General features: G+C 44.7%; 1 protein-coding gene across 17 annotated transcripts in view; it reads left to right on the top strand.

Moving 5' to 3' along the window:
- FGFR2 (fibroblast growth factor receptor 2) overlaps positions 1 to 25,986 on the top strand; it is a 105,207-nt gene that overhangs the window by 56,449 nt on the left and 22,772 nt on the right. For 10 of the 17 annotated variants that reach the window (XM_058544148.1, XM_058544146.1, XM_058544143.1 and 7 more), the window contains 4 exons: positions 7,879 to 8,069; positions 9,189 to 9,336; positions 12,949 to 13,145; positions 23,054 to 23,205. In XM_058544148.1, coding sequence (XP_058400131.1) covers positions 7,879 to 8,069; positions 9,189 to 9,336; positions 12,949 to 13,145; positions 23,054 to 23,205 — 688 coding nt within the window. Of the gene's footprint in view, positions 1 to 7,878; positions 8,070 to 9,188; positions 9,337 to 10,766; positions 10,912 to 12,948; positions 13,146 to 23,053; positions 23,206 to 25,986 lie in introns of all 17 variants that reach the window. The other 7 variants (XM_058544137.1, XM_058544152.1, XM_058544149.1 and 4 more) reach the window with 3 other exon arrangements.

Here is a 25,986-nt window from a genome sequence, read left to right as displayed (position 1 = left end):
GCCTAGAGGTGACGTGGCAATCAGTTGAATGACACATGGGCTTTGCCGTCTTGGAGTTCTCATGTTACAGCATGAAAGACCCCAAACTGCCACAGTGAGATGATGATAAATAGGGATGGAGATTCCTGGATCTTAATAGAACTTCTACTTTTTCTTTCTTTCTCCCAGAGCCTCCCACTTATAGGAGTCTCTCAAACAAGGCCTGTAGGAATTCTGTCCATCTCAAATAAGTGTACAAATCAACAGGTCAGATTGTGCCCCAGACATAGTCTCCATCGTATCAGGGTGAAAGTGATCTTTTGCGAGGCAGGCATTGGATATGATTCTGGAAGGATCTTTTGGAAGTTGTGCTTTATTTGAAAAAGGAAGTCCTCATTTTGTTTGGTTCAGTGTACACTCTGGACTGGGACTGAAAGGTGAAGGATGTAGTCCTTTAAAGTTTACGCTTTGGCCAAAAGAAACAAAGAAAACCATTCTCTGTGTGAAACCATCTCTGAATGTTCAGTAGGGAGTGGGCTGGGCTGCAGCCTCGCTTGAGGCATCCCATCTGGCCTGGACAGTGAGAAGAGACGTGGAAATCCAACTGGAGCGTTTGAGAGCTGGTTGACTATTTTGAAGCTTTTCTTTAGATGATGTGTCTAGCAGGGGGTATCTAGAATCACTTTTATTCTCAGTGTCTGAGTTTGCCTCTGAGAAAACAAATGAGGATTTATTGTTCAACTTCTCGGGTGGTTCAGTACCAAAGGGAGGCATTTCTTGTTTGCTTAGATGGGCTGAAAGCTTTGGCTTCTGCTTGAGCCGCCCCAGGAGCAAAATAAGGCATCTGAGAGATTAGCATGATAGATTTTTCTAGACTTCCTCTAGAAGTAAGGCTTTTTAATGGTGAAAGTTGATGAAACCTGTCAACATTATTACCATGGACATCTTTCCGTGTCTGTACATATTGATCTCATTCATTCTTATTGGTGGTCCATATGCTGTTCTGTCATGGACATAGTATAATTTATTTAATTGTTCTCCCATTGGTGGATATTGAGGTTGTACATGTCTTTTGTTTTCCAGTTACAAAAAAGGCTACAGTGGCAAGCTTCACATATACCTATTTGTTGGGCACCTGGCTGAATACTTTTCTAGGACAAATTTCTAGAGGTGGACTAACTAGATCCTTTTCGATAGAGTCCAACAAAACATTTTCAACCGAAAGAGCCTCATTCTGAGTGCTGCTGTCTTTGGGGACTCCCAAAGAAGCTCTCTTTTAGTTTCTTTGCAAATCGTTTAAGAGAAGATATTCTCATTCAGAGTTCAGCCTGTGTAATAAGAGGGTATGTTTAATTCCTGGACTGTTTTTTTTTTTGACGTTTCCAGCATACTCTTCCCATGAAGGAACCCAGCTATGCAGACACCAGCTGATAATCCTGCATTCCTGAAAGATGTTGCACCCCCTGTGGCAAGTGGCAGGGTGCTGGGCCTCTGGGCTGTAGCTCCCCGGCGTGACTGCTCAGCTGTGTTTACCCCAGCTCCTCTGGAGGGAGCCTAGGAGACTGACGTCTGACTTTTACATCAGCGTGAAAACCGTGCGCAATATAGGGAGGGATCCTGTGCAGAGTCTTGGTGTCAGGAGAGAGGAAAGCTCTCCTTTCATAAACTGGACAAGATGAATATACTTAACTAATTGAGAAGGCAGGTTTTCTGTGACCCTACAACTATATCTTGTTCACTCTGTGATATTGTTGCCTTTTTTATTTTTTATAAATAGGAGTCTTTGTATTTATTTTTATTTTTTTATTTTTTTGTGAGGACGATCTGCCCTGAGCTAACATCTGCCAATCCTCCTCTTTTTGCTGAGGAAGACTGACCCCTAACATCCATGCCCATCTTCCTCCACTTATATGTGGGATGCCACCACAGCATGGCTTGCCAAGCGGTGCGTCGGTGTGCGCCCGGGATCCGAACCAGCGAACCCCAGGCCGCCGCAGCGGAGCACGAGCACTTAACTGCTTGCACCACTGGGCCAGCCCTTTGTCGCCTTTTGTTATTGTCATAAAATATACATAACATAAAATGTACCATTTTAACCATTTTTGAGTGTACAATTCATTGGCATTAAGTACATTCACAATGTTGTGCAACAATCCCCACTCTCCGTTCCCAGAACTTTTCATCATCCCAAAACCATGTCTCCTTTTAACAAAAGGAGAGGCATTTTTGAACCTAAATTTAATGTAGCTTTGTGGTCACCAGTGGATCTTCAGTTCTGGTTTAACTTTTTGAAGGCATAGAGCTCAGGGTATCGTAAACATTTGAGGTGTAAATAACACACAGCCCTGCTCCTGTAATTTGCCCAAGAAGACCTAAATTGACACCCAGCTGGTAGAAGCCACTCAACTCCCAGCCAAATAATACATCCTCTGACTTTAATTAGGGAAGGCACTTTGCCTCCACCTGCTCTGGTCTTCCCAGGCCGCCCGCCTCAACCAGCACTTTACTTGGCTTCTCCACCTCATCGAGCAGGCACAAAGGAATTAGTGGTGTTTTGCTTCTAGCATTTCACATGGTGCAGCCTCCATAAGTCACTGAGGAACCCCAGTGCTGGAGGGAAGACACTTGGGCTTGCCCCAAAGAAGCTTGCTCCACACGCCGACTTTGCTCTCTCTGCAGAGAAACATGTATGTTTTGGAGGAAGCTGGATCTCCATCCCAGTTCTGCAAGACTTTCCAGAGTCGAGTGTCCAGGCAGGAGGAAAACGAGGCTCAGCTAAGCCTAGGACGGAGAAAGAGCAGCAAACCAGTCACTTTCTACAAAAAGGCATTCTCCCTTTTTTTTAAAGAAAAATAATTTCAAGTGTCCAGCATCCCAGGCCCCACTAGTCTGTTCTAGAAGATGTCAAGCCAAAATACCAGTGATGGGTACTTTGATTCCTTCTGAAAGGGTAGTGCTCCTTCTCAGCCTACATCCCAACCTTACTTTTTCCCACTGGTCATTTTTAGTTCTGCCCTCCTTTTGTGCCAGTCTCCGGAGGCTGGAGAAAGCTTAGGGAAAACTAACCTCACACCCCAACTGGATTGAGCCTGTCTGGTTTGAGTGCATTAGGTGGAGTCCTGACAAGGCAATGAACTCATTCCACTAATTGTAATTAGCGTGAGGTCTTTAGCAGGTTATTGGGTGCCTCAGACTTCAGAGGGCTTTGATCGGCCTCCCCTAATAACCATGCCTCATGCTAACTGGTTTAGTGCGTTTTCATGCAACAAAAGCAACCACCACCGCCTCCTCTTTAGAAAAAAAAGCTAGGCTGGGCTTTAGAAAAAATTCTCGGTTGTTTTCCCTTGTCCTCCAGATCGCAGAATGTTCTTTCCCTATTCAGCCCCTTGGAATTGTTAAGAAACTGCCATTTTAGAGGAAGAGTAATTAAATTTTGATTTTAATTTAAAGACAAGGCAGGCGGGTTCTCTATGCTCCTCACATGGATGGGTGCCCAGGAGCAGGAGACTGGCTGCTTCCAGATCAGTCCCGGGCACTCAGTGTGATTTGAGTCTCTTGGTATTTTGCTGCCGGAGAGGGCGGTTTTGAAATGGATCTTTGTGGCAAGCGCTGCTTAACTTTTGGGGAGAAATACTCAGAAGACCAGTGTGTGCTGGGAAACCAGCAATTCTGGGCTTGATTAATTTATAGGTGTAATTTAAGAACCTGGTCTCCTTCTGATCCCAGGATGCAATTTACTGAGCCTGTAGACATGAGGCCTCTCTGCTCGGTGGACCTTTTTATATGGCCTTTGCTGTGTCGGAGCAAAAGTTGTAGATCTCTTATGAGCAAACATATTGTTATGTCCAGAGGAGGACTGGCATGTTATAAAGTTTCAATGGTCAATTAACAGAGATTTATTCTTTGTCACTCAGGTATTTTCTCTCTCTCTCTGGTTCTCAGTGATTACCCCTTGGAATGGAGTGGGCTGTTTTTCCCCTGCCCTCGTGGTTGTGGCTCCCAGCTTCAGAGCAGAGTTTGGGGGAGTCTGTCCCGATATTTAGACTCCTAGCTGCCAGACCTTCTGCATTAGTAAAGTGGACTCCTTTGGAGCACTTGACGAAAGGGAGTGAGAGAGAGAGAGAGAGAGAACACGGGAGAGAATGTGTTTTTTAGAGCACTTCAGCCTGTGTTTACTACGCATTTATTTGGTGGAACCTCATTCCAGCAGTGCAGCCAACTGTCCCGTCGGCTGCTGCCCCACCCTTTGGACCGTTTTCCACTCTGTCTTAATTTGGAATTCACACAGGGAGCTCAGAATTGCTGTTTTAAAGGTTCTCATCCTGTTTCAGGTCCAGGTACTGTACATCTGCAGCCTGCTGAACTCAGAATATATATTTTTAAAAATTGCGGTAAAGACGCAGAGGTGAGCTGCTCGCCAGTTTCTCTGTTTTCTCTCTGTTTATTTCACTCCCTCTGTAAAGAGGAAAGTCTGTTTTGTATAATATCTGCGAGTTAAGCATGCTTTAAGAGAACCTGGCCTAAAACTAAATCCTTCCTAGTGGCAAGATGTAATTTTTGTTATCACATGGGAGAACAGGAGATGGGCCAAGCTCTGGGTTTTATTCTCTCATCCAGAGATAACTCATTGGCCAATTCTTTTTATATTAGCCTTCCGCCAAAAAAAGTTGCAAACCAAGGGGTTCACTTTGCCCAGGGCCTGGTGAGGTTCTGGGGAGAGCACCTTAGCCATTGGAGGGTCTTCATTATCACTGTCACTGCCCTGCTTCTGCAGTGGTTCCCAGGTGCCCACTGGGCCCAGCCACGGGGGCCACCCGCTCTGCCGCTCTCTGCAGGAGTGCCACCCAGCCTGCTCCGCCGGCTGCCATCTGCACCCTGCTTTCACCCCAATTTTTCAGAAGTTAGAACAGGAGTCCAGGTGCTGTTGTCCCACTTACTAGTGATCGCTGTTCTTAGGGGTCTGATGGACACCAAGGGGAGAGTGATGGCTGACGGATGTGGGGGGGAGCGCCATGCGCAGCAGACGCTGGCATCCCAGGACCTCTTCCAAGATGTTTCAGGCCTCGTTCTCTGACTTGTTTAAGGGCAGAGAATAAGGTTGCAAAGGAAATCAAAGCCTGATGTGGAGAAACGAAACATGAGGCCTACTGACTTTTTAAAAACATTTTAAATAACATTCTCTAAGGTTTCATTTTATGCTGAAGGCAGCTGTAATAAGTTTTGGAAGACGGTGTAAGGTTTCGATTACAGAGCGATCTCGCCTGCAGTTTTTGTACCCAAAGTGAGAAAGGGTCGAGGGGGAAGGGGGGTGGTTAAGAGGTTTTTTGGTATAAGGTGAGAAAATTTGAAAGGATGAATTCAAGACTGCAGGCGGGTAGCGTTTGGTATGCTGTAATTTGCAAATGCAATAACATGAAACCATTGCAAAGGTTTTTGCGTGTGTGTGTGAAAATAGTCCGGATAGCCACGGAATAACTTAATAACTGGAGCTCAGCAGCACGTTGACCACAAGTAAAACAAGACTGCAGCTCTGTAGCGGGTCCTGCCAGTGTTGTTCCAGTGACTAAGTTCTCTGCTGAAGGCTGGCTCAGGCCAGAGATGTTGGGCCGTATGAAAGCACTCATTGTTCGCGGGGCATCGCTATTTGGTATTACATGGACAATGTTTGCTTGTGAAACGATTTATAGAAACAAGTATGTTTAAGAAAGAGCACTTGGTTTGAAATTCAGTTGATCTGGCTTATGACATTTAAGATTTTATAGTACCTTTGTTTCTAAGAATAAATATTTAGGTCCACTGTAAATGTTTATCATTGAACGTGCAAACACATGCACGTAAAACTGGAAAACTGAGCCAGAGAAAGAATTGATACCTAAAATTCACTTCTCTATGGGAAGGAGTAAACCACCTCAATATTTGATCGGTACAAAGAAGCATAGTTTTTGTGCTTGGCTGGCAGTATCCAGCCCAGAGGACAGCTCTCCTCGTGCTGTTAAGTCTCTTGAGAGGAGGCCTGGTGAGGAGAGTGTGTGCATGGACTTAACTCTGTTGTTCTCACGTGGATGGGGCCAGCTGGGGTTAAACCAGACCTCCATCCCTGCCAGCTGCACGCAGGTCCCTGTGGTATCCAGCTGGCTGCCAGGCCTGACCAGGAAGCTCGCTGTGGCCCATCGCTGGGATGGTGTATCAGCCAGAGAGTGAGGATTTCTGGTGATGTTAGAAGGGATCCCAGCTTTGAGATTTTTCTGCCCACGAAAACTAGGAGTCTCAACTTTTAGGTTTTTGCTCAACCTATGTGGATGATAGTGGGACAAACGAAAGCCTTCTTTGGGGCTCTGAAATCCTGATCTTTTTAATGTGAAAATGTAGGTGCCTGTGAAGTGATGGGAGATTCTGGAATGAAATGTGCTAAGAGTAACCACTAGCACTTTTTCTTCGTTTTTTTAAAAAAAATTTTTAAAGACCAGTGACAGGCTTATGCAGTAAAATCAATTTGCACATGGTCTGGCTCTTGTCCAACAAATTCCAAAAAATGACATTTTAATCTGAAAGGCCCAGATATAGAAAGGCTTAGATATCTGTCATTCTCGTTTGCTGTTTCCAGCCCAGTGCATGGGATACTCAGGTGCAGTGTGGAGACATCCTTGGTGTGTTGGGCTGGTTGGGATCTTGTCGTTTCCCTCGGCAACTTTTTAAGCTGGAGGTTAAAGGCCGTGGTACCCACAGTGTGGGGAGGGAGACGGGAGGATGACTGGTACGTGCAGGTATGTGGGGCTGGGGTGATAACTGTGAGTGGACAGATGATTGGGTATGGGTGGCTCTTGACCGAGCTGCCATGTAGGAAGGTTCCAGTCCACTTGTGATTATAGTGCCTTTTGGACAAAATCATACAGCAGGCTGGTCTGTTACTTGATTCTTGAAGACCCTTGTGTGTAGTTTTTCATGCACCTTGACATAGTTGACTCTACAAGATTTCTGCAGAGACCACCTCTAAACTGGGGAGGAACCTTTCCAGGCGTAAGATAAGAGGGGGGCTGGTCTTTGTTGAGGACTTTTTCCCTAGAGAGAAAGGTGAGACGAGTGAGAGTGGGAAGTAACTGCTAGCATACCCTCTATGGGGCCTCCTTAACCAATGTCACTTTGTTTCTTTCGATGCCACATCTCAATATGCTAAGGAATGTCTACTTGTGCATCTAGCATTTGGCACACAGTAACACAATATTTATGAAGGAAATGAATGGATGAATAGAACAAAGAATGAATGGAGTAAATTCCACGGTAAAGAGATGAAACCAGTTAGTTGTTCATTTGATATGTTCATAACTTTGGGCTTTAGCTTTTAGTTTATTTTCTTTTTAAAACAGGGGATGGAAGTCTTCTTAGAGCATCTTCGAAGTGTATTGGGAGACACCGCATTGAGGAGCATGTTGGTATTCAGGGTGACCTTAAAGTTAGTCTTGTCACTTACCTGTGACATTAAGCTATGGTCAAGGTGAGTTTCCAGTGTTATCCCAAATGGAATAAGTGAAGGGGCACCCATTCCCCTGACGTTTGTCTTTGAGATTGTCAAAATAAAATCTCTTTGTTCATTAGGTGGCCATGGACAACCAATCACTTGAGATATGATAAGTTCTTTTCTCGGTTTTCTAAATAAGTTCTTCTCTCGGTTTTCTAAATAAGGGTCTAAATAAGACCCTTTTACAAGGGTTGTGCTCCAGCAGTCTTCTTTGAAGTCGTTTTTGTTATGCATTGGGCCTCGGTGTTATTTCAAAGGAGTCAGCCAGCAGACTTGAGGCCTTTTTGGCTTGAGTTCACGAACAGCCTTCTGGACAACACAACTTATTTATTCCTTTCTCCCCCTCCCATCGCTGCTCCCCCTTTCTTCCTTCTCTCCATCAGAGCGATCGCCACACCGGCCCATCCTCCAAGCTGGACTGCCAGCAAATGCCTCCACCGTGGTCGGAGGTGACGTGGAGTTTGTCTGCAAAGTTTACAGTGATGCCCAGCCCCACATCCAGTGGATCAAACATGTGGAAAAAAACGGCAGTAAATACGGGCCTGATGGGCTGCCCTACCTCAAGGTTCTGAAGGTGAGGACTTTCTGAATCCGAAGGTACCGACAACTGCGATCTCCTTAATGGGTTTGGCCACAGGTTTTTTGATTTCCTGTTGAATTTGAGAGAAGATGATTCTCCCATTTCACTGGCTAGTAGAGAGTGTGTTGGAGAATTAGCAGATCATTAGGCTTGCTAGTAAAATTTCAGAACGGAACTTTGGGGTAGTGAAAGGACCCCTAAAGTTGGAGTCAGAATAGTTCAGCTACTTATCAGCTCTGAGATCTTAGAGGAGATGTTTAGGCTTAGCTGCACATCTGTGAAAGTGGGGACCATGATGATATCTCCCCCACAGGGCGGTTGTGCAGAGTGAACGGGATAGAGTAGATGGAAGGAGCTTTGTAAACTCTAGGCATTGTGCCAATGTTGATTGTTACGCTGCTGTTGTTTTAATATGACGTTAGGGTCAAATTTTAGTAGCCACCTTTTAGAAACAATTTAGGTTTTCCTTTTAAAGGAAATCTCTTAGTCTTTGAGATTCATTCACACGCGGTTTAGACAATAAACTTTAGAAAATGTTTCTGTGCTCGTGAAATGTTGAACAGGAAACTTTCTTTCTCTTTGTATTTCTTATTTGGTTCCTTGCAAGTCCCTGTGTTAATAGCATCAGCCTCTTTATTTTTTAGATCTGTCTTGCTCTTCAGGATGGTGATAGCAAACGGCAGCTAAGTCTGTACAACTTCTTAGCCCACTGCCCACCATGTCTCCCACATTTAGTTGCTCACAGAGAATGTCCTTAAAAAGAACAGTCTTCCCATAGAACCGTAGGTCGCTCAACCAAGAACTCTCAACCAATGAGATGTTCTCTCCAGCTGAGAATACCAAGGATCAAAAGAGCTGTACAAAGATGACCATCCTGGGGTACTGCTAATCCATTCTGCTAGGTATTGATCACACCCTTCCACCCCTCTCAAGAGCACTGGCTCACTTCCACTGTGCACCAGTTGACTTGTTCTTTCTAAACCCACAGCCCTTTAATGCTGCTGTTTAGATGTAATGGAGGTTGTTTTTTTGTGGTGTATTGGTGGTGGGACCCTAGACAGTGCGAAGTCCTTCCCGGTTGGCCATTACATTGTTCTCCTGTGTCTGTTCCAGCACTCGGGGATAAATAGTTCCAATGCAGAAGTGCTGGCTCTGTTCAATGTGACTGAGGCGGATGCTGGGGAGTATATATGTAAGGTCTCCAATTATATAGGGCAGGCCAACCAGTCTGCCTGGCTCACTGTCCTGCCAAAACAGCAAGGTAACAACGTTTTTGTTTTTTTGTTTTTTTTAAAAGAAGGCTGGATATAGAAGCTGAAAGACTTGGTGCTTTGGGAGACTGCAGGCAGCTTATAGGATAACTCTGTGGCCTTGGTATATTTGTAATCATCTTTCTTGGGTGATGCAGCTGGCAGGATGCCAGCAGCCATGGAAAAATGCCCACAATGTTCAAAGTGCTTGCTCTAATTTCTTCTAAAGATTACCCTCCACCTCCATCCAGTTTTTAAGTTGTTCCTTCTGGTTTATCTTGTTTGGGCTGCACATTTCCCATCATTACTACACTTAAACACCATTTTAAGTACACATTTGCATGCCTAGTAAATGGGTGGCATTTGTGCATCAACAGAATTCATACCTCCTTCTGCCCCAAATTTTTAAAGAAATATTGGCACGATAGTATTTGTCCAACAAAGCATCATTTCCTTGGTTGTCGATTGATAGTAAATACTGTCCTTGACTTTGCTAGCCCAGATTTGGGGGTTGTCCATCTTACTGAATGAATGTACTGCTGGATGCTATTGAAGGCAGCAGGTTGACTTTCTTAGTTTGTCATGACTCACATTCAAAATACTTATATTGGGCCGGCCCCGTGGCTTAGCGGTTAAGTGTGTGCGCTCCGCTGCTGGCGGCCCGGGTTCGGATCCTGGGCGCGCACCAGCGCACCACTTCTCCGGCCATGCTGAGGCCGCGTCCCACATACAGCAACTAGAAGGATGTGCAGCTATGACATACAACTATCTACTGGGGCTTTGGGGGGAAAAAAATAAATAAATAAAATCTTTAAAAAAAAAATACTTATATTAAAGAAGAAAATAAGAGTCAGTTTCTTTGCTACCAAGATCATGCTTTCTTCCATTTTCTTTCAATGCAATGTAAGTTAAGATGGTTATGCAGGGGTAAAGATAACCAGACCCTGGTAACCAACATGACCTTCCATCCTGCTTGGTTCCCACAGAGCTGGAAGGATGTGCAAGGTGTCCACTTGGGCTTATCTGCAGTGTTTGTTTTACAACACAACAGGTTAGGCCGAACCATCCTTTTCTCAAGGAGGGACTCTGCAGCCAACAGAACCAGAACCCAACGTAGCCTCTTGGGTGCTATCCTTTTGGAAAACCACCCTCAAATCCAAAGCAAAGGGCAAAAGAATGGATTCCTGTGGGTTGATTTTTCCATGTGTTTGATTGCATGCCTGTCTAGGTGGTGAAGCCAGTGTGGTGACGGGCCTGTGGAGGTGAGCTGCTCAGTGTTGCTCAGTGTCTCGGTTGTGGGCTTTGTGGATGGGTTGCAATCGGAATCTTCTGGTGGCCAGCACCCGCTGGAGCCTCCGGTGCGACGCCTCATGGTTCCATGGCCCCCTCCACAATCATTCCTTGTTGTCTAGCCTTCTCTCTTGCTTCCCTTGTTTTCTAGGCCGCCGGTGTTAATACCACGGACAAAGAGATTGAGGTTCTCTATATTCGGAATGTAACTTTTGAGGATGCTGGGGAATATACGTGCTTGGCGGGTAATTCTATTGGGATCTCCTTTCACTCTGCATGGTTGACAGTTCTGCCAGGTATATACTGCTCTTTCTCTCCATGGTTTTTTTCCTTTTCTTGGTTGATTGCTATAAAATTAACACAGCTTCTGTTCTCAGAAATGGCCCCTTTTATCCTTACATAAAGATTTTTAAAAAATGTTTAAAATTATCCCCCAGGGATAAGAAGGGTGCCTTGGAAATTCACTTACAATGAGATCCCACACTCACATTTATGTGAAATTTCACCCTTAAAACCCAAAGGGATCTTATATTTTTAGTGAGTCATTGAGTCAATGTATAAATTCACCCATCCCCATTTCTTTTAAGGAAGAAGTTGAAATTACTTTGGAAAATTCAAAGTAATTTTTTCTCATTTCGAATTCCATTTTGCTACAATCCCATATGTACTTTTATTACTTTTGTTCCGCTTTCTGTTTTTAATGAGATGTAAATAGATGGATGTATGTTGAGGTGCCTGGGAAGAAGCACCTCGAAATGTAGGCTGTACAGAAGCAGTGTGTTACCTCCCTGGGAATCGGTGGCTTGCTGCATGATGCGATAGAAGGGATTCTCAGTTTGCTTTACTACAAAGCATGCTCCTGCCATCTTGGGCCTGATGTTATTTCTGCCCTCTGAGAAATCAACATCTGCGAAGCCCTGTTGCCTAAATATTGCTACTGTCTGAATCTTTAACTGACATCTCTATCCCAAACTTTCTTGATAATCACTATCTATTGTGATGCCTCTGCCTCTTGGTCATTTCCTTTGTGAAACTGCATAGATGATGGTTTGCTAGTTCATGATGTTCCACTCCAGTTATTAATTCCTTATTTTTAGAGTACAGTGCCTACCTGCATGCTTACTTTATATCTAGTAAGAATGAATCGATCATTTCATCATGTGCTGTGCTGCTGAGAGTTTTGACTATCTTGCAAGTATTTTTCTGATTAAAATGTATAAGCTTTAAATAATACCATTGCATCCATTTTTCCTTTTGTTGTGAGTCTGCTCTGAATATTTGCTTTGAAACAATTAGATGCCTCTTACATTGAGCTTGCTTTTACTTACAGTACTGCATTCTAGAAGGAAGTGCCTAATTGGCACTTCTTGACCAATTTGCCTGACATGACTAGTGCATTAACTAAGAATGCAGTTTGAGAAAAGTACTGTTTGGAAATACACTGCCTGTAAATTGACCGTTGAGGACTAAAGAAGGAGCAGATATTATTGGAAGTTGATATAAGAACGTGCTAAATTAAGTAATTATATGTATACTCGCATGCAATACCATTTCTATATTTTCTTTAAGAGAAAAGTTGTAGTAACATCAATGTAACCAGATGTGTAACCAGATACACAAAAATTTAAATGGCTATTGATTAAAGAATATTACAAACTTTTTGTAGTATGGACATTATGATTCTCTGCTATAAGCAATTCAATCTTTCTATTAAATGAATTTGTTTAGTTGAATAATATGCTGGACTATATTAAGGAATTTGAAACTTTTTCGGGCCAGCCTACTAGATGAATATTTATTTCCTATCGTATGGAACTATGTTCATCTGGGGAATCACCCTGTCGCATCTTCCTTTGGAAGAGCCCACTCAAATAAGCTGGAGGCCTTGTCACTGTCCCTTCAGAAACAAAAGTGGGCATTGTTCATATTTTAGAATTTTTAGAGGCCGTCGTGGAAGACAGCCTTTTTGTTGTGTGTGTGGTTGACTGTCCTATTCTGCCCAAATGTCTAACAAAATGTGGCCTCGTAGCCTGCCCTTTTTACCTTGGTGGCGTCTGATATATCGCTGGATTGTAGAGGCCCAGTGAGGCTAGAGATAGTGACCACCTGGGCCCTGGTGGTAAAGCGAGGAGCCCTTGGTTATTCACCTGCACCTGGGAGAGGTGTGTGGCGGGGCCATGGACCATGCCATTCTGCAGCATTGAGTTACCAGGAAGCCCATCCATGGGAATAGTTCTGTCCCTTTGATCCCTTTAATTATGTCAGGATGGATCAGTCCGGTATCCTAACTCTGTGGCCTGCTTATCTGTTCCTCCCTGTGATCTGCAATCTAGCTCCCGTAAGAGAAAAGGAGATTACAGCTTCCCCAGACTACCTGGAGATAGCCATTTACTGCATAGGGGTCTTCTTAATCGCCTGTATGGTGGTGACGGTCATCCTGTGCCGAATGAAGACCACGACCAAGAAGCCGGACTTCAGCAGCCAGCCGGCTGTGCACAAGCTGACCAAGCGCATCCCCTTGCGGAGACAGGTAACAGAAAGTAGATAAAGAGTTTGAAGAAATTTACTCCTCCCTGTGCCCCAGCCAGCTCTTGGGTCTTTTCCTCTGCTCCCATGACATTACTTCTGTGAGCGTCCCACGTGTCTCTTGGTGACCATGCAGTTAATGTTTGGAGTTTGGAGAGTCGAGTCCTGATGTGTCAATGGGGGCAACCGAATCAAGTTCCAAGGGCAAGAAAGCACAGTGGTGTCAGGGTCAGAGAGCTCACCAGCAGGACTGGAAATAACACAGGGAGGCGATGCCGTTGTGTGTTTGAGACTCAAGTGCAGTGGTCTCTTCGAAGCATAGGCCACTTTTATTTATTTTTTATTTATTTATTTATTTATTTTTGTGAGGAAGATCAGCCCTGAACTAACATCCATGCCAATCCTCCTCTTTTTCACTGAGGAAGACTGGCCCTGAGCTAACATCTATTGCCAATCCTCTTCCTTTTTTTTTTTTTTTTTCCTCTTTTTCTCCCCAAAGCCCCAGTGGATAGTTGTATGTCATAGTTGCACATCCTCCTAGTTGCTGTATGTGATGCCGCCTCAGCATGGCTGGACAAGCGGTGCGTCGGTGCGCACCCAGGATCCGAACCCAGACCACCAGTAGCAGAGCGCGCGCACTTAACCGCTAAGCCGCAGGGCCGAGCATAGGCCACTTGTGTCACCTGTGATGTTAGCTTTTTTTGAGGTAGGCTTATGCCACTATTTGGAAAGGGAAGGACTCTAGTTCTCTTTAATTTGTTTTTTTAAATCGAGGTCAGAAACCTTTGTCCCAGAGGTGAATCTGAATTACTACTTGATTTAAACTGGCCCATGATGTCTTTCTAAATTGAATTTTGGCTCCGCCTCTCTGATTCTTAAAATAGAATTGTATGCGTATATTATGTTATTGTTAGTCGTTCACAAGTGCGGCTGTGGATTTGGTGGTAGGATGATTTTCATGTTGAATACGCAATAGGTTGTTTTTAACCTTGTGCTTGGTCTTTGGTGGTAACTTGTTGCTTGTATGTGGTTTAATTTTGCTTTGGAGAGATGATAGAAGATGGAGCCTACACCTCTGCCTTAAACTAAAGCCCTGCAAAGCTGACTAGGACAGGAAATGCTTCGACTCTTTCCTCTGTTTTCCTGAAGATGGAAAGGGAAGGCGGATGTGAATGCAAAGTGTTTACAGAAGTATTTGGAAGTTGGTTCTGATAAAGGTGTTTTTTTGAAACAGCGGGTACAATGGCTAGTTCAGTAGCTCTATTGCAATGTGCATTTTAGTAGAATTTACAGGGTGCTTGTTAAAATTGAGGATTTCTTAGTCTCAGCCCTAGAGATTCTGGTTCAGTTGGTCTTGAATGGGGCCAGAAATCTGCATTTTAAGCAAATCTTTAGGTGATTCTGAAATGTACTTTGAGAAACTCTGGGTTAATCCCAGCCATGCCCCTCCTGGGACTTCAGGTGGCGATAACATTTTCTGGACAAGGCTTAGGGAGGATTAGAAACCAGTTGGTTAGTGGCAGTTTTGGCACGGATCTGGCTGTTCTCAACTCAGCTCCAAACTCCGGGCTGAATGAGTCCTTGCTGACTTCTTTGAAGCCATGTTTTAAGCAAGTCTTTCTTCATGGGGCCTGAGGATACCATTTGGAATGTATGTCAAGCACAGGTGAATCCCCGAACTGTGTTAAGAGCGAGGGAAAAAAGCTGCCCATTGGGTTACTCCTGCCACCAAGAATGCTGTTGTTCTTAAAATGACACCACTGTCATTCTTGGGGCCAGGAAAGCAGTGATGGGGCTGCTTGCCTGGCACGGCTAGATGATGCCTTCAGTGACCTTCAGATGGTATAGCCACCCCTCCCCCACCCTCCCTCCCTCCCTCCCTCCCTCCTTACCAGTTGCCTCTGGGCTGTTCCTTTTTTTTTTTTTTTTTTTTTGTGAGGAAGATCAGCCCTGAGCTAACATCCATGCCAATCCTCCTCTTTTTGCTGAGGAAGACTGGCTCTGGGCTAACGTCTGTGCCCATCTTCCTCCACTTTATGTGGGACGCTGCCACAGCATGGCCTGACAAGCGGTGCGTCGGTGCATGCCCGGGATCCGAACCCGGGCCGCCAGCAGCAGAGCGCGCGCACTTAACCACTACGCCGCTGGGCCGGCCCCCTCTGGGCCGTTCTTATAGCACTGTCTTGAGAACCTGGCCCCAGGGAGTTGAAAAAGGGACTGATGTTCCCGTCTCTATTATTAGTATTTTTTTTTTTTCAGGGAGGAAGATTGGCCCTGAGCTAACATCCGTTGCCAATCTTCCTCTTTTTGCTTGAGGAGGATTGTCGCCGCGCTAACATCTATGCCAGTCTTCCTCCATTTTGTATGTGGGACACCGGCCCAGCACGGCTTGATGAGCAGTGTGTAGATCCACGCCCAGGATCTGAACCTGTGAACCCAGGGCCAATGAAGCGGAGCTCGTGAACTTAACCACTATGCCACCAGGCCAGCCCCTATTTTTTTTTTTAATAGGGAAAAATGCTACCTTCTAGGGGAAACTTGTAATTTGGTGTAGCTAGACCGTTGTCCCATAATTACTTCCTCCTCTTTTTTTTCTGCAAATGTTGCAAGCTCTTCTTTTTATTTAATATGAAAGAGGCAGATGCCTTTAGAATCCCCTTGACTCAACCCTGGTCATCATGTTTTCCTTTCTTTCTGGCCGACTGGCTTTTCTTCATTGTCCGCATCCACCTAAGTCGGTAATTTTTCTTCTACTGCCCTGTGTAACTGAAGGGGACATTAGGGTTCTTCCTCCTGCTTTTCTCCCTCCCTCCTTCCTCCCTTCATCACGATTTTCTGAGTACTTGGTCTAACCCAGGTTCCGTGGAAGACATGGCCTGTCACATTTGCCAGTGGCTCCAGGGTTTTTTGGGGGCCTTCATTTGAAATGTAGTTGCCTTGTGTTTCAGTAGGGTCAAGTAGTATAAGGGAAGCAGAGAAAGTGGGCAAATACCAGTCCCCTGAAAAATAAATCTCTGGGAGATTGATTTTTTTGGGGGGAATGCCGATATACCTCTGCTCTTCATATATGTCAAAATGGGATGCATTTCACAAATGCTCATTTCACAAAGAGCGCTTCGTCAGTGAGCACGGCCCCTTTGCTAGAGGAGATGCCTATCAGGTATCTGGAAAAAAGGGAGTTATTGGACTGTAGCTGGAATGAAAAGTCCCAGAAAGGCCAGCAGATATGTTGATGACAGAGAAAATACCACAGGGATGCCAAGCATGCCTTTACCTGGCTACAGGTGAGCCTGTAATCAGATGTCTTAAGGATGAGTTGTTCCCAGGCATTTACGAGGCCACTTTTCACGCTGTGTTTGCCCAACCTCCTCTGTGCCCAGGTAGCATTCGGTGTCTTCATGATGGAGTCCGAATTTTATCTTCTTGGCCCTATCCTCCCCCATCCCTGACATGCATACACACAGCATTTCACTCAACTCAGTCATTGTTCTCCTTTTAGAACAAGAGAAGTTGTTTTTTTTTAATCCCATTGTGAGTTTTTCCTTCTTGACATTTACTAATCCGTACTGGACTTACTGGTGTAAGACAGACATTTCAGTTTGTTGTTTTTTTCCGAGACAAAAATATTTTTCTCCAGTACCTAAGAAGAAATCTTGATCATTTCCCAGTAACCATGAATTTTTGAGACTCTGTGTGCGCTATGATGCTTGAGAAAAGAGAAACAACTTTTTGGTGAAGGAAGGTGGGTGACACGGGGCTTCTCCCTGTTTCGCTTGACAGGGATAACCCCACATTCAGTGCTGGGTGCTCGGCCACTCTGTCAGGCACTTGCTTACCTGCTCCTACTCCTTTCACATCCACCGTGTTAAAGGGGGACCAGCCAGAGTCAGAGGGTTTCTCTGGCTGGCTGTGGTCCTGGGGTGTTTGTCAGTCAAGTGTCTTTGTGAGCTTGTCAGCTCTCACACAGGTCTCCAGGGCCGCCAGTGGACAGCGTGGTCATTGTGAAGCAGCCTTTGCACATGCACGAGGAGGGGCTCCACTGTCCGTGTTTTGCACAAATCAGTTGGGCGGGGGCGGGGCGGGGGGGCGTTCAGGAGGCTTGTGGTGCTGGGTTTGTTGAATCGGTTTTTCAGAAAGTGAGTACGTTAGGTTCTTTTTCTGGTGCTAGCGGTTTCCATAGGGCAGGGTGGAGATTTAGCTGTCTCCATAAACAGCTAGCGTGGGGAGACGCACACGTGCATGCAGCACCTACTCTCTCCCACCACCATCAGCATCTCAGAAGGGGCTGCAGGCTATTTTTTCTCAGTCTTTAGTTTTACCTCCTTGGTTGCTGATACCGGTAGATTGAAAACCGGAGAAAAATCAAGGGCAATCAAGGTCATGTTTTATAACAACATCTTTGAGGCAAATGGCATGTTCCCAGGGATGTCATGATCAGGGCGAAGATCGGGGAGGCAGGTGTGTGTGATTCAGGAGCCAGCTCTTGGGGCCATGTATTAGTGGTTATTAAACACCCCAGATTCCGGGAAGGGACGTTCCACTTCTAGAAGCTCATTTACTACCTAGCAGCTAAACAGCGTGATCTCGGAACATTCTCCATATTTCGGTCAATCAAGAGGTCTAATGAAACCTCACTGGTTCCAGAAAACATTTGGGTAATTAGAGTGGTCATGGTTGGCTTAACTGGAATCTGCCCTTTCGTGTGAGGGTCCCTCCCTCCCCGGCCTCTGTTTGGCCGTCCTCTCCTCTCAGCCTCCAAACGACAGGACAGTTTGACTAAGATCTGACTTGCGTTTTGCCTGATGCGATCTTCCGGGAAGAACCAGCCCGTCCGGGACTGGTGAGCCATTGCTCTCATAGGTTTACTCCTAGAGTCCTGGGAGGATGTTGGGGGAGGTGGAGACTTGGTAAGGGAGAAAAGCGAGTGTCTGATAAAGTACCTTGCCTAATTACCTAAATTTTGTTATGGAGGGGAAAAAAATACATCCAACCCCAGAAACCCCTTGAACCTTTTGTCTCAGCCACCTGGTTTGAGGTGGTGAAAGCATTTTGTTTGGCCATCGGGGAGTGGTGGGCAGGGCTTAGAGCAAAAGTATATTAATTCTGGAGCCTTATGTTCTGGTTTGGGAGCGTGAATCCACAGCCTGGGAGTCAGCGGGTTTCTCTAGCTGGCTGTGGTCTCGGGTGTTTGTAGTCCTCAGGAATAAACACAAATATTCATCCCTCTCTCTGTGACATCTTTGTTTCTGCCTGCTTTTCTGAGGTCCCCTGGTTGTTCAGTCTAATCTAGTATAAAGAGATAACACCATTTCTTGGTGGCCCTTTAAAAAGAAAAGGAAAAAACCTACCTCCATGCTTAATCTCCCATATGTATTGTGGAAATATACAGACAGCACATTTAGTCAAAAGCTTGATTTATGATGCATGGGAAAGAGATTCTGGAAAGTGAGGAAGCTGAATTGGAGACTGAAAATACTCGCTAAAAAGTGCCCACCAGGTTTTGGGAGTGGAAGACAGTTTATTAGAGTGTTAGCATTTATTGTTTATAAATAATGTAATCATCACTGTCAGTGGAATATTTTTGAATTAGATAAAAAAGGAAACCCTGGAATTGAAAAAGAATATATGATAGGGGAGATTATGATTTTCTGCGGGAAAAAAAGTGATAATCTAATAGTAAATTAGTAAAAGGATTCAAAGGTGGGCAGTGGGAATTACTGGAGGGGCGGGATCTGGGGGAAGGAAGCTTGGTGTTCACGGTGGAATCGCCTGTGAGGGATCGTGCCAAGCCCTGGAAACACGTTAGCTCTGGGAGTAAAGCGGAGTGAAGAGAAAGCCAGTCATATTTTACAGTCCCGGAGGGGATTTTAAAAGCATAGTAAAAATGCATGGAGGTAAAATTAAGATATACCTCCATAGACAGAGCAATTGACTTTTGCAGTTTCTTATACTTTTGGCGTTTTCTTACCTTTTTTCCTTTTCTGTTTTTTACAGAAGTATTTTCCAGATCTGTACATTAACTCTAAACCTCTACACTTAATCTCAACAAAATTTCCATAAGGAATCCTTTTTGTAAATACAATTTTTTTTTATGTTAATCACAGCAACAAAGTTTGTGAAGGTTTTCCATGTTAAAAGCTTTCACATTGAAACCTTGTTGAAACACTCTGGGGGAAGACGTGTATGACTGTGAACTTCTGCCACAGGTTTGTGGGCAAAGGTTCCTTTTGGGTCCTAGGTCAGCTGCAGAACGGTTAACTTCTGACTAGCGTTGTTCTGTTCCCAAGCAGCTTGTAAGCCGTATTTGTCAAGAGGACGTTTTTACGCTCCAGCTTTCCTCCTGCCCTGGGACTGCCTCCTGACTCGAGGATCCTATATTTCTTGGGTTTGTTCTTCTGCTCGCTGGAGCCCCAGCCCATTCTGGCTGAGAGCAGAGGGTCTCACCTTCCAAGCCAGTAAAGCATATCCTGTTCTGCAGTCAGTCCCTCACCCCGGCAGGCTTACTTTCATCCCTTTGCACGCAGTGTGACAGCATCTCACACACAGAACAGCCCTAGGCTCCAAATGCTCTGGGTTCCCCAGAGAAGGTGCCCATTATAAGCTTCCTTGGATCTGGGCTGCAAATGATTCTAAAAAGGTGCTAAGAGAAACGATTGTGGTGTGGGTAGCAGATAGTAACTGAGTTCTTAGCAGGTGCGAGGCTCAGCACTACACACTTTATGGGTTCAGCCCACAGTAACCTTTGTGGGGTAGGAACTGTTCCTGTCTCCTTTAACTCGAGTTTAGGAAGGTTAGGTGTCTTCGTGAAGCTTTCACAGTTAGCGAGAGTCAGAACTGGGATGCGGACCCGACAGTTGGACCACAGAGCCCCACATTGATGCAGTTGGTCAGGATGCCGCCACCCTACGAGGAGGCCTACATCATCAACAATTAGCAGAGGAAGGGCACCAACTAGGGTTGGCTGCTTGACTGGGGGCAGTCACTGGGGTACCCGCATGGGATGATGCAGAGATACTGCAAAACTCAGCCTGGTGGCTCAGGGAAGGGGTGAAAGCAAGGATTTCGTCATTTTAACATCTGTGCCCATCTTCCTCTACTTTGTATATGGGATGCCACCACAGCATGGCTTGATGAGCAGTGTGTAGGTCCGTGCCTGGGATCTGAACCCATAAACCCTGGGCCGCTGAAGTGGAGTGCGTGAATTAACCACTATGTCAACGGGCTGGCCCCTAAAAAATATTTTTATGGTTAGAAAAAGTACATTTTCTAAATGTAAAAGAGATACATATACATGATAATGAAATTCAAATGGTTTAGAAAGTTCTGAAATAAGACTTTTTCTACTCTCTCCCTCAACCCCTAATCTCTCTCCCCCGAGGTGGCCATTGCTGTCTCTTATATATCCTTCCTGAAAGTTTTTTTAAATCCTGTGTTCTCATACCTCACCGTGGGAAAGAAGGCGGCCTTCCCACATCATGTTGTGTCAGCTCCCTGATGAGAGTGGTGATTTGTGAGAACAAGGCAGGGAAGAGGGACATGCCTCTTCACCTGGAACTGTGCCCCCGTTGGTTCCTCCTCCTCTCCATTGGTCACAGTACGCCATGCATTGATCGTGGAATTCTGGAAGCCCTGTGAGTCCAGTGGAGATGGGCTATGCTGCTGGACTTGCAGGGGCTATTCTGGCTGTGAAATCTACCGGATCTTGGCCACTTGGGGTTTGTATTTTCTCCCTGGGAGGCTAACTTGTACTGGTTTTCTGAATCTTCTTGCTTGTGATCTTCAAGCACAAGTTCTCACTACAGTGAGCGGTGATTTTTGCCTCTTCTTGTGGGAGCATCTTCTAGATTTTTGTCTTTGGAAACACCAGCCTCCTTTTGCATCCATAGCACGTGGCCCTGATGCAGAACATTAAGATTTTGGGAAGCATCTTTGGCCAAACCCATTCCCGAATCTTTCTGAGCCCTTCCTTGTGGATGGAGCTCACGATGGTTATGTGGTCAGTGGGGAATGTGGAGATCCTGATAATGTTCTGAAAGATCCTGGTTTCTGAGGGCTCCTGCGGCCAATGTCAGTGCATTACCAGTGAATTGGGCCCCATGTGGAGTCTGTGGATGGGGTCTTTGAAGTTGTTGTCTGTTTGGCCAAGGTGGGGCCCCTGCCTCATCTGTATCATTAGTGGGGCGCAGAGGTGAATTCCATAGGTGTTCACACATTTACCTTCTTGTCTCTTCCTCCTTGCTTCTGCCATTTGCTTCTGCGGCCCAGACACTTTGGTGTGAGACCTCAGCCTCTTGGAGCCTAGTTTGTCCATGACACCTCTCAGCTCCAAAATTAACGATTCCTCAGTTTCTTCTTGAAAAAGCTTTTGTTTATGATGCTCACAATGAATAAACATTTCTCATACTATCTGCATGATAAAATTTAGGAATAACTTCCCCTGCCAAAGACCGCTCAGAAGTCTCAGAAATGTACTCATGTACATTTTAAAAGATAGTAGAAATTCTGTGTTAAAAGTTGCCTCCTTCTTATTTAAAACTGAAACCAACTTCCTATTCTTAAATTGATTTTTTCCCAACTTCCTATTCAAAAAATGATTTTTTTCCCCCTCAATCTGTTCTTGGGCATCTTCTTGGGTTTCCCACCTGCATTAAGGGCAATCTGGGTTTCCAAAGGAAAGAATCAAGGCTTTCTGAATAGGACGTTCCCTGGGAAGTGTAGGTCTTTGGTTCCCTGTGGGAACGGTCCAAGCTCCACCCTGTGCAAGTTCATCCCTGCTAAATTGGTTCACCTGCACTTGGTCTTTGCCTCCCTGATTTAAAAGGCGTTTGTAAGCACTGCTGGGGAGTATGGTTGACCTGGGGAGTCATGCAGGGGACAGAACGGAGGTGGCAGGTGGGCTGCATGGACGGGTCCTGTTTAACCCCATAATCCAACTCTCTTGGGCCAAAGTCTTGTTTATGATTTAGGAGAAGGTGGTGTTCAAGCAGCCCATGGCTGGGCCAAGATTGTGTAGTACTCCTCAGCAGTGGCCTTCAAGTGGGCTCTGCACACGTTTTCCTTCACAGAAACCAGCAAAGAGAAGACGTTATATTTAAGAAATAACCATTTTATCAGATGCAGACAGAGGGGAAACGAGAAAACTCACTGAAGCCTTGCACGCTGCCGGGTGGGAGAGGAACTTCCCCTGTGATTGTGAAGAAAGATGTGTTTGACTCTTTGTCCCCCATGTTCAATCCACTAGTTTCTGAAACCAAAGTTGACGAGAGACAGTTGATTTTTACTGAATGGCCTGGGCATCAACCGGTTCCCAGATGGACTGGCGAGAAGCGGAGAATGGCCCCAGGTGCCTGGGTCTCAGGTTCCTTTGAATAAAGGCACTTGGAGCTACTGGGATGCCTCTCACATTCAAATCCTAGAGCAGGTTCCTTGGGATATCCTGCTTTACATTTCAAAGGACAGAAAAAATATTGAAGAGCTGATTGTTCATAAGTTTTTATGGAATTTCATAAGCAAAGAATTGATACATGATCTGAGCTGGTCTATGGTGATATTGATTATTTGGGACTCCGGTACAGATAGAGCAAAAAGACGATAATGAAGCCTGTGGGGTCTATCTCTGTGTCCTCAAGTGACTGTCTTGAGGAGTTAAGACAGAAAGATTTAAATTTTGATAAGGCACTGTCTGAAAATGTTGTTTGACAATCTGGTCTTAATTTAGATGAAATCTAGTACTGCATAGATGGGAGGACGGAGGAGTTGGAATCCAATGGATTTGGTCCTACATCCATGAGTTTGACAAGCCTCCATTTTTCTTCCTTTGTAAGAGTTGACCCTCTGGCTGGGCTCTGGCTGCCTTCCAGTCTTCTCAGGTGGGGCCAGGATTACATCTGTGTCTTTGAATTTTGTATCCAGGTTTCTGCCGAGTCCAGCTCCTCCATGAACTCCAACACCCCGCTGGTGAGGATAACAACACGCCTCTCCTCAACAGCAGATACCCCCATGCTGGCAGGGGTCTCTGAGTACGAACTGCCGGAAGATCCAAAATGGGAGTTTCCAAGAGATAAGTGAGTACTTCTGTTGGGCACATCCCTGGGTGGAGGCTTAGGTCTAAACAGGGATATTGGATTGACAGTTTCTTTTTATGACCCTTAACTGCAAAGATCTTGCTCTGATGATGTCAGTAGGAGTGAGTGAGATTGTATTTCTAAATAACCAACTCCTGGAAAAGAAAAGAATTGATTGTCTCTCTCTCTCTCTCTTTAGTAGTTCTTTTAAAACAGAGCTACTAAGCCATAGCTGGTCCCCAAGCAAGATGGTACCTTGTCAGCATTTTTTTTACTTTCTAGACAATTCAAACCCAGTCAAATGGAATGAAAGTGGAATTATCCCATTTAAAAAACAGATCTGACATTCCAGCTTCTGGTCGCTAGAACATGACTGTTCTGTAGTTCATTTCTTTGGAGAAATTAGGTGTAGAATATAAATTACCTTAATAATCTGTACTCAATGTTGCTGTTTTTTAATGTTTATTAATGTAATATTGGGCAAAAAAGCTTCAAATATGGTCCTGACATCGAATTTCCTGTGGCCCTTAATATTTTCCTTATTGGGTGACATAGAGGTGTTCCAGTCAGATGTTCAGTGAAAGCGTGACCAGCTGGGCTCTGGTGAGGGCACGGTCAGGAGCTCTCTCTTGGTCTGGCTTCAAGTCCATGTACTTCGGGCTCTGTCGGGCTGGATTTGAATTCTGCCTCTGCTAGCCAGTGGCTGGGCAACCTTGTGTGAGTTACCTGATGCTCTGAACTTCATTACTATAAAATGAAGGTACAGACCTCTCAGTACCGAGCACAATTCTTGGCTCATGTGAGTTTCCCTCCCTTCCGTTTCCCTACATGTATTGGTAACTTGGGAGCCCTGAACTGTGAACCTCAGCAAGATAGTGGTGCCTAGGTGAAGTCAGGGGGACAGATCTTGGGCTACCAGCCCTCCATCTTCTAGGCAAGGACCAACCCCCAGACCCACCTTCAGAAGTGAAGTATGGTGGTCGCTGAAGGGCCGTCAGCCTGCTTCTGGGGTACCTTTTATAGCAATTAGAGTCCGAATAGCTTGAGAGTAATGGAAGGTGGAAGTCACTGACTATACATCTGCGTCAAATCAACTGGAATAAACTCTTGACTGGCTTATATATAGCTAGCCTATTTGTCTTGACATCTGCAGTATCTCCTTGAGATTATGTCGGAGAAGTGTTTAGTTACTATAGAAAGAACTATACTCAAATTTGGAAATACACAGATAAGCTCTTCCAGAGACTGAATATGACGAGCTCTGCTGGGACAGAGAGGTAGCTTACATAGCGCTTGTAATCTTGATTCACATGACTCCAACCAGTTTTGTTTCCCAACAGCCAATTTAGAGCTATTAATGTGCACTGTAAATTAGAGCCAAATAATTGTACAGATATCATTCTCTTAGTGTTAATGAAAGTAATTTCCAGCTCATTTGTATAGTATAGTAAAAAGACCATTCATTGATTCATTCTTTCAGGACTTGTTTACTGAACATTTACTGGGGAGGCGCCAAAGAAAACACAAAGAATGGTTTCTTTACCTGTAGAATGTAGAGAGAGAAAGGGGGTGTTTCTCATGAGCCCTCCCAGCTCCCTGGTTTGGTTATACAAGTAGCTGGGTTCACGTGCACATTCCTATGTATATAGGACTGACTTGGGGAGCTGTGATCATATTTTAGGAAACTGCGGCTCTCAGGTTCAGTCCCTAGTTTTTGCCACCTGTGACACTCGCAGTCAACAGTCAACAGTGGGAGTCTGTATGTGCCGAACCGTTAGCTCCCACCCGGGGGTACCCTGAGTGCGGAAAATCTGAGCGCTAAGCATTTCAAAACAGTGTTTTTAGCACAAACGTAGGTGGAGCAGATTTCCAATGAATGAAGGCTATTTAGAAGCAGTTTATTAGATCTGAGGCAGAAGTTACACAAAGAAAGGATTGTTATGCTTGGAGTAGTGGGGCAATAGGACATAAATTAACCATTTTTCCAATGCAAATGTTTATTTTCTGCCAAGATATTAAATTTAATTTTAGTTCTGGATAGAAGCAAATGACCTCAGCATAGCATATGCTGACCACAATCTTTGCTTAGCTTTTGCAAACCATTGTGTACGTGCCATAAATACTGTGTACTAATGGCAGCTCAGTTCTTTGCTGTATTATGCTTAAGTGAAAAAACCACATTCATAAGTATTCCAAAGACTTCTCCAGTCTGTTGGTTTCTGGAATGCCCAAGGAGGATATGTGACTATTCGTATGATGTACTTAGAATTCCTGGGCTTAGAAATTTAGTTTATGTTCACTTTGGAGTTTCTTCATTATTAATTCTGGATAGTTATAAGGCTTTATAAACTGTTACATCCAAAAAAGTTCCCCCCAATTTCTAGCATTTTCGTTTTCCTTTACTCAAAAATTAGAGATTCCTTGAAATGCCTTTACAATTTATATCGCGTAACTTGGTCAGGAATGTGACCATAAAATCCATTGGTATTTGAATAATACTGATTTTAGAGACATCTCTTAACAGAGACAAAAAATAAGAACAGCTTTAAGGTTTTCTTTGAGACATTCTAAATTACAAATATTCGATTGGCTCAAGATCAAAAGCTCCTCATTGTTAGCACTTAGGAAAGCCGACCGCCTCACTAGCAGGGATACTGTCCATAAAGAAAATAAATCGAGAATACAAATGTGAAATTTAATAGCTGTTCCACCAGTAATTGACATTCTCTAAGACGTCACTAAGAAAATACTCCAGCACGTGTGTACCCCGTCTCATTAGTT

The sequence above is a fragment of the Diceros bicornis genome, chromosome 6, assembly GCF_020826845.1.
Source record: "Diceros bicornis minor isolate mBicDic1 chromosome 6, mDicBic1.mat.cur, whole genome shotgun sequence".
Lineage (NCBI taxonomy): Eukaryota > Metazoa > Chordata > Mammalia > Perissodactyla > Rhinocerotidae > Diceros > Diceros bicornis.
This window is presented reverse-complemented; position numbering and strand designations above follow the sequence as displayed.